Source organism: Octopus bimaculoides, chromosome 9 (assembly GCF_001194135.2).
Source record: "Octopus bimaculoides isolate UCB-OBI-ISO-001 chromosome 9, ASM119413v2, whole genome shotgun sequence".
In the NCBI taxonomy this organism is placed as follows: domain Eukaryota; kingdom Metazoa; phylum Mollusca; class Cephalopoda; order Octopoda; family Octopodidae; genus Octopus; species Octopus bimaculoides.
Genome location: NC_068989.1, coordinates 7,380,516 through 7,389,650, shown reverse-complemented (window position 1 = coordinate 7,389,650; position 9,135 = coordinate 7,380,516). Strand labels below are relative to the sequence as shown.

The window sequence follows — 9,135 nt, the reverse complement described above, 5'->3', positions numbered from 1 at the left end:
GAGCAAATCGCCCCCAGGACTTATTCTTTGTAAGCCTAGTATTTATTCTATCGGTTTCTTTTTGCCAAACCGCTAAGTTACAGGGATGTAAACACACCACCATCGGTTGTCAAGTGATGTTGGGGGGACAAATACAGACACACAAGCACACATATATATACATATATACATATATACATATACATATATACATATACATATATACATATACATATATGCGATGGGCTTCTTTCAGTTTTCATCTACCAAATCCACTCACAAGGCTTTGGTTGGCCCGAGGCTATAGTAGAAGACACTTTGCCCAAGGTGCCACACAGTGGGACTGAACTCGGAACCATGTGGCTGGTAAACAAGCTACTTACCACACAGCCACTCCTACACAACAATGCCACTTTATGACAGTGATACATATTTGCAAAGGTCCACACACACAAATACGCACACTCACACGCACACCCACATCATCATCATCATCATCATCATCATCATTAACTCATACCTGAGTAGATAATCCGTAGTAAGCAATCGAACCTTTTTATCCTAACATCACTAATGAACCTAGAGAAGAGACCAGAGGGGTTTCTTGTCCAAGCCACATTGCTCATGCCAAAAGTGGCCGGAATGCTGGGACCAGTGTATTGCTGGGCAAGGTTACTATTTCAAAGGAAATGATGTTAAAACTTAGATAAAGAAGTTATTTTTTATGAAACAAAACTTGTCCGGAAACCTTTTGATGTCACCTCATATATTATTGATAAGTTTGGAGTGTAGAATATTGATAATGAAATTTGCTAAGCTTCAAATATTTACATTACAGAATGTTTACCAGGGTTTTACGGGAATCTTTGCCATTCAAGATGCAACTGTCAACAAAAAGAATGTGACCAAATTACGGGTTTGTGCATCTATGATGCATGCCAGGCACAGCTAGCAGGTAAACCGTTTTATTCCTTATGTTAGTTCAAAATTTACTTGGTCTTGTTTTACAGAAATTGGGCTTTCCACAATGTTATAAAAAAAAAGATAAAAAAAGAAAGATGAAGTGTTACTGTGTGGTTAGCTTCCCAACCACATGGTTCCGGGTTCAGTCCCACTGCGTGGCACCTTGGACAAGTGTCTTCTACTATAGCCTCAGGCTGACTAAAGCCTTGTGAGTGAATTTGGTAGATGGAAACTGAAAGAAGCCCATTGTGTGTGTGTGTGCATGTGTGCTTATCTCCCCCACCACCACTTGATAAAAATTCTTGGTGTGTTTATGTCCTTGTAACTTAACAGTTTGGCAAAAGAGACCGATAAAATAAGCATTAGGCTTTAAAAGAAAGACAATAATTTCTGAGGTCAATTCATTTGACTAATAATTCTTCAAGGTGGTGCCCCAGTATGGCCACAGTCTAATGATTGAAACAAGTGAAAAAGAAAGCTCAAACATACTGTAGTAGTAGTAGTACTACTACTTCTTCTTCTTTGCCATCCCAGGAAAAAATGGCCACATTGAATATCAATAACAGATAAGTTATCCTTAAAAAAAAGTTGGGATTGTCACATCTGGAATGCTTCTGGTAAATTATATTCTTATACAATCAGGGTTGACTTAATTTAAAGTTACAACCACGTGGTTCCTTACTCCTTCTCACTTGCCCAGGGTTCCATGTAGCAGGACTGAACCCAGAACCGTGTGGTTGGGAAGCAAACTTCTTACCACACAGCCACTTCCTAACATAGCATGACCCCTCTGACTACATATCTCTTCCAAAGTTCTTTGAAATATTTTAGACTTAAAACAAATTCATTCCATATTGGCTGATTGTATTTTGATTTTGCTTTCAGAATCATTCTTGCAATCGGGTGCACTGATCGTAGTTTGTGTAATTTTGCTGATGATTTCTCTGGTCATTACATAGTAAGTAGATTTTCCTTTTTCTACTCTTTTACCGGTTTCAATCCCTGGATTGCAGCCATGCTGGAGAAATGCCTTCAAGAAGCTTTTGTTAAACCTAATGATTCCCGTAGGCAAAGTGGTTGAGTTTTTATCAAGTGTTGGGCCTCACAGAGGTGATGTGGCTGAATTCGTTTCGAGCGGACCTCACAGATGCGAGGTGGCTGAGTTCCTTTTGAGGTGGCTCAGTCTTCAGGTCCCAAAATTGTTTACTCAATGTCTGAAAATAGGGAAAATTTATTCAAATTTCAAAAGTGATAAATTAAAGTTTTTCAGGAAGAATAGATCTTCTAAAACAACAAAAACCCAAAACACAATCTCCAGATCCCAGAATAGTTTGCTCATTGCTGTGCTGTAGATCCCACCCCACCCAAAAAAGAAAAAAAGAAAAGCTCCTGAACTTCCCATGTGTAAGTTTCATCTATATTTAACTTAGATCTGTTGTGACTAAGTGAACAGACACCCACCAAAAACACCCCCAATAGGATAATACAAATCTTGTCTTTGTTAACAGCAAAAGATACGAAAAACTCAATCATTGCAAAAGACTGATTTCAAATTTTGGCACAAGGCCAGTAACATTTTGAGGTGAAGGGATTAATACTGTACTAGTACTTATTTTATCAACCCCAAAAAGACGAAATCCTCAGCGGGATTTGAACCCACACAAATAAAATGCGACAAAGTATTTTGTCAAGAATGTTAATAATTCTACCTTCTCATTGCCTTAATCAACAAATATTAATTAAACATTATAGTACATTCTTTCTCAATCAAAAATAAATAAATAAAATAATTAGCAAAAGGAAAATTCATTTCTCAGCTGTTTAACCTTTTCATTACTGTATTTATTTTGAGATGCTCTGTGTTTCTTTCAATTATTCAGAGCCAGAGGCGGTTTCAGCCGGATTGGTAACGAAAAGGTTAAGAATTGTTTCTCTGTTATATATTTTAACCCTTTTGTTACCATTTTTTGTTGAGATGCTCTGTGTTTCTTTCAATTAATTTTAAATATAACAAAGAATTTAGTAAAATGATTTAGTTATCATTAAGCTAGTGTTAGGAACATAAATTGTAACTAAGGTTTAGTGGAAGATTTTAATTCAAAACATTTGAAAACAAGACATTTGTACTACAGAGCCAGAGACGGCTTCAGCTGTGTTGGTATCGAAAGGGTTAAGAATTATTTCTCTATTATATATTTAAACCCTTTTGTTACCATATTTCTGTTGAGATGCTCTAAGTTTCTTTCAATTAATTTTAAATATAACAAAGAATTTAATAAAATAACTTAGTTATCATTAAACTAGTTTTAGGAACATAAATTGTGACTAAGGTTTGGTGGAAGATTTTAATTCAAACTTATGAAAACAAGACATTTGTACTCAGAGCCAGAGCCGGTTTCAGCTGGGTTGGTAATGAAAGGGTTAATATAGCAAATTCTGGAGTTCGGTATTAGCTGTATGATTCCATGTGTTTTTTGCCAGCATTCATTTTCATCTTATTTTTGTTTTACAGTAAGTATTGCAAAATTAAGAAATATACAGTCTGTAAGAAACGACTATCAGAGGTCACTTTAGTAAGTTCAGGTAAGAAATGATATTTCTTTATTTGATATTATGAAATTGTATAACTAGTGCCCATACTAGATGAAAAGACAGATGAAATGCCGCTAAGCAGTTTGCCTAGTGTGGTAATGATTCTGCCAGCTCGTTACCTTAATTTACCTTAATTAATTATGTGTATGTTTCTTCAGTCCCAGACGACATCCCTATAGACGAGTCCGTTTACATTCAGCCAATAGCGACAGAACTAAACAAGCAAAATATTCTGATTTATGTCCAACAGAAGAAGAGAAAGCTTGAACCTTTTTCAAAAGATTTCTCTGTAAGTTAACCGAACTACAGTAGGTTTTTTTCTGTTTTTTTTTTTGTTTTGTTTTATTTTGTTTTTTCTTCTTTTTTAAATAACAAAGAATAAATGTCTCGGATCTTTTTTAAAACGGGGGCCACATTTTTCATTAACGAAACACTTTGAAACTTGGAACACTGGTAGAATGTGTCATATAAAACATCTTTTTCTCTTAGTCTTCTTTAAAAAAAAAGAAATTCATAAGTTATTCCATGTTAAAGTTGTCGTATTTCTGTAATTTCAACCAATCACTGACGTCCATTCAGCCGATATACATTAAGTGCCGACTACATAAACAAACGATTCTGAAACAATTAACCCTAACCCTAACCCTAACCCTAGGGTTAGGGTTAGGGTTAAAGCAAATTTAAAATGAAAAAAGCAAATAAAACGAAGGTATGGAGATTAAATACGCTTTACATCGCTTAATCAGCCAAAGGAGTAAATATAAACAACTGAATACTTGTCAGTGATTGGTTGAAATTATCGATATAAGACAATTTTTTAGATGAAATAAATTCGAATACAAAAATATTTTTCTGTTCTATAACACAAAATAGATAAGTATACGAAGTTTGAAAGTCTTTCCTTACCAAAAACACTACGTAAAACATTAATGAAAAATGTGGCCCCATTTTAAAATAGATCTAACGTCTCTTCTAACTAATACCCTGAATTTAGTTTGCATCGTCATCAAGCTTAAGGATTATATAATGTACAAGTATAAAGAAAGAATTAAAGAAAAAGAGTACAAGTATAAAGAAAGAATTAAAGAAAAAGAGTACAAGTATAAAGAAAGAATTAAAGAAAAAGAGTACAAGTATAAAGAAAGAATTAAAGTAAAAGAGTACAGGTATAAAGAAAGAATTAAAGAAAAAGAGTACAAGTGTAAAGAAAGAATTAAAGGAAAAGAGTACAAGTATAAAGAAAGAATCAAAGAAAAAAGGACTCATTATTCCGGAGCATATTCACCATCTACTTCAATTACTGCTTCTCATTTGCTTGGTAGACGGTCAGACCATCATTTAAAGACGTTTTTGTTGAAAATTGTTATTGTTTTTGTTGAATAAAATTTGTTGAAAAAAAGCTACAATAATTATGTACCAACTCAATATAATCGCTCAAAACATCTCAAAAAAGCAGAGGTCATTGTTGTAACTGGATAGGATTAGCCAACTTATAAAGAACTCCTCTGCAAATTGAGTTTATCTTTGATTCTTAATGAGACAAAACTAAGTAGAACTTAGTGCTTCATAACTGGATACTCAGTCCTATAACTATTATAAGGTTCCTACTCATATATGAACCAGCTTGATGAGTCAATTAGTCATATTCTCTACCGATGCTTGATATGTATTATGTTATAAATCATTTCGGTTTGTGTTTCAGGATCTGCCTTGTAATCTTCTTTATCCATGTACTGAAGCAATAAAACCTGAAAATAAAGACAAGAATCGTTTCCAATGTTTACTTCCTTGTGAGTTTTTATATTTTAAAATTTCTGTTTTTCCGATTCCATCTCTAATTTTTCTGAAATTTGATATGTGACTCCCTTACTGCAACCCCAAATATATATAATAATCTATGTAGTACACATACAAACATGGTAAATTTAACAGCCTTAACCAGTTTTCAGTCCTTATTGGAGTTTCGTCAGTGTCGTTTGCATCACAGCCAATCTGTTTATACACTCAACAAATCCAGTAGCTTCAGGAAATTCTATATTATCCAAAGAATTTCCATCATCCTACTACCAAGTTTGCCATCACCCCTTCCTTCCTTATTCATCTATCATTCCTTCCTTTCTCATTCGTATGTTGTGACAAAGAAAAACACAAGAGTATTATTATAGTAGATTATATTCATAAAGTGGCAAACTGGCAGAGCTGTTAGCACACTAACGAAATGCATTGTGGCATTTCATCTGTCTTTATGTTCTGAGTTCAAATCCTGCCACGGTTGACTCTGCCTTTCGTCCTTCTGGGATCAATAAAATAAGTACCGGTTGAGCCCTGGGGGTCAATATAATCAATTTATCCCCTCCCTCAAACTTTCTGGCCTTGTGCCAAAATTTGAAATCCATATCAATTTAAATATATTCATAAATTTGTATTTGTGTTCTTCAATCCAGACGATCACTCTCGAGTTGTGTTGCAACCTGATGCAAGCTCTTCATCCGATTACATTAATGCTTCTTACATACATGTAAGTTATTTTGGTTTTGCAATTAACTTCATTCTTAATTAACATTAATGACTCATTTTCTCCCCTCTATCTGTTATTCTGACTCTTCCATTTAAATTTAAAATTAGCTGTTTTCTTCAAAAGTAACTCAATATCTAGAATTGTGCAGTTTGCATTTTTTTGTGTGCTTTGTTGTGGACGTTTATACATGCCCATCGTATATATGTATATGTATATATACATGCCCGTCGTATATCTGTATATGTATATATATGTGTGTGTTTGTGTGTCTGTGTTTGTCCTCCCAACATCGCTTGACAACCGATGCTGGTGTGTTTACGTCCCCGTAACTTAGCAGTTCAGCAAAAGAGGCCGATAGAATAAGTACTAGGCTTACAAAGATTAAGTTTTAGGGTCGATTTGCTCGACTAAAGGCGGTGCTCCAGCATGGCCGCAGTCAAATGACTGATGCATAAGTGGTAATGTTAATGTGTGAACTTAACCATGATAACTTAAATACATTAAAGTGTTGGGCCTCATGGAGGCAAGGTGGCCAATGTTGGTGGCACATGAAAAGCACCTTTCAAGTGTTGGGCCTCACTGAGGCAATGGTGAATGACCAAGACCTTTGGTATTATGCCATGCTTGAGAAGAAGACCCATCAAGCCACGTAAAATCATAGACATGGCAGATACTGGTGTCGTGCAAATGGCACTTGTGCCGGTGGCAAAGAAAATCACCCATCACACTCTTGGAGGGGTTGGCGTTAGGAAGGGCATCCAGTTGTAGCAACCATGCTAAATCAGACTGGAGTCTGATGCAGCCTTTCAGCTTGCCAGTCCTGATCAAACTGTCCAACCCATGCCAGCATGGACAACGGATGTTAAATGATGATGATGAGGAGGAGGCGGAAGAAGAACACGTGCACAAACACACATACATTCTTATGTATCTATACTCACACACATGTACATGCAATCCCTCATACACATCAAAGAGTTAGTTGAGTGTTCTACGTATCATATCTATGCGAAAGCGTGCACTCAACACAATTGTGTAGTGAGCTTTGTGGTAAGGATGGGAAAATCCAAGACCACTTAATATTTAGTAGTTTCCTCTCAATCAGGCTTTTCAGGAATTTTGAGGAAATAGATGTGGTACTTACAGTGAATATATATATATATATATATATATATATATATGTATGTATGTATGTATGTATATATATATTATGTCTGTAAGTGTGAACACATCCAGACTTGTCAACAGGCCACTTCCAAGTGCTACACTTGATAAAAATATATTTATAGATAAAACAAATAACAGTGATTTCAAATTTTGGCGCAAAGCCTGCAATTTGGTGGGGGGGTAGTACGTTGATTACAGCAATCCCAATCCTCATCCAATACTTGCCTTATTGACCCAAAAGGGATGAAAAGTGAAGTTGACCTCAATAGAAGTTGACCTCAGAACTTGGAGACGGGTGTAATTCTACCACTTATTTTTTTACTCTGCCTGCTAAAAATTCCTCCAACTTGCTGCCTTAATTAAGCAAATATTAATTGTACAGTTCTATATTTAAGAGATGGGGAATTATGTACATTTTTTACATTATTTACATTCGACGGGCATATGGCATAGTGGTTAAGAACACAGGCTACTAATCCCAAGATTCTGAGTTCGATTCCAAGCAGTGACCTGAACAATAATAATAATAATAATAATGATGATGATAATAACATCGAAAAATACCTTAGGAATGAGAACCCAGTTCGAATATACATGTATATATATATATATATATATATATATATATATATACACACACACACACACACGCAATATATATATATATATATATATATATATACATGTTCTATTCCTCTTTGAGATTCAAATTTCACATTACTACTATTCAGGCTATAAAATGGTAAAGACTCCTTTCGGTCAAGAATGGCCATGGGATTGCTCCTAGAAAGTTCCCTTCTGAAGCACAAGTCTAGGCATGGTTGTTTATGGAAGACCAGCAGTCACAGCCTCCCGTATTCGTGCCACCGATGTAATCTAGCGGAAACGCAAAAGCCGATACAGCTTGGCACCAGGCTATACTCTTTACTAAAGCCTCATTCTCAACATTCAAGTTATCAACCTTTCATATATGTTAGCCTTGATGTATTTAATAAGGAAATACTTGCATTTCTAAAACCATGAATAGTAACAATTTGATATAAATGAAATTAATTGTCTTAAAATAAATGAAGTTTTCTTATATCTTTCATTTCAGAATAAGAAATATATTTCAACACAAGGTAGTTCCCATTTTGCTATTTATATATTTATTTTGTCATTTTATCTCATTTTTATCTCAATGTATATTTAATTTTCATTTCATGTTCTTATTTAATCTCATCCTCATTCTGTGTTTCTCTCTCTCTCTCTCTCTCTCTCTCTCTCTCTCTCTCTCTCTCTCTCTCTCTCACTCTCTCTCCATATATAACAGTTATATTTTCAATTGATATCTTTCATGAAATATTGAAAGCGACATGTTGATCTGATGAAACATCAGATCAACATGTATATGCATATGTATGCATATGCATGTGTTTGCGCATGTATATGCATGTGTTTGCGTATGTATATGTTTAGGTATGTTTTATATATGGATCTGTATATGCATGTATGTGTACAAAAGTATAACATGATGCCTTTGCTTGTAATTTTCTAGTGCCGACTAAAAAAACAATGGTTGATTTCTGGAGAATGATATGGCAACGGAACTGTTCTGTAATTGTGTTATTCACGAACAACAAGCAGGTAAAAAAAATTGTATTCTGAGTTGTTGCTGTTGCTAATGAGCTTGTTATTGATTTAATTGTTATGGATTTTGTTGCCGGTGCCCCTGGGCCGGCTTGCGGGTGACACATGAGGTTTTTCGAGCGAGGTCGTTGCCGGTGCCCCCGGGCTCGTTCGTGTGCGGGCGACACATGGGGTCTTTCGAGCGGGATCGTTTGCCAGTGCCCCCCCCCCGCCCCGGACTGGCTCATGTGCGGGCGACACATGAAATCTTTTGAGCGGGATCGTTGCCAGTGCCCCTGGACTGGCTC

At 35.6% G+C, this 9,135-nt stretch overlaps 1 protein-coding gene across 1 annotated transcript in view; it reads left to right on the top strand.

Moving 5' to 3' along the window:
• The window catches only part of LOC106868000 (receptor-type tyrosine-protein phosphatase alpha), a 34,524-nt gene that overhangs the window by 13,194 nt on the left and 12,195 nt on the right, over window positions 1-9,135 (top strand). Inside the window, exons 10-17 of the mRNA XM_014913087.2 lie at window positions 818-934; window positions 1,828-1,900; window positions 3,455-3,525; window positions 3,693-3,823; window positions 5,237-5,324; window positions 5,979-6,052; window positions 8,316-8,340; window positions 8,757-8,845. Of these exons, the coding sequence (XP_014768573.2) occupies window positions 818-934; window positions 1,828-1,900; window positions 3,455-3,525; window positions 3,693-3,823; window positions 5,237-5,324; window positions 5,979-6,052; window positions 8,316-8,340; window positions 8,757-8,845 (668 nt within the window). The remainder of the gene's footprint in view (window positions 1-817; window positions 935-1,827; window positions 1,901-3,454; window positions 3,526-3,692; window positions 3,824-5,236; window positions 5,325-5,978; window positions 6,053-8,315; window positions 8,341-8,756; window positions 8,846-9,135) is intronic.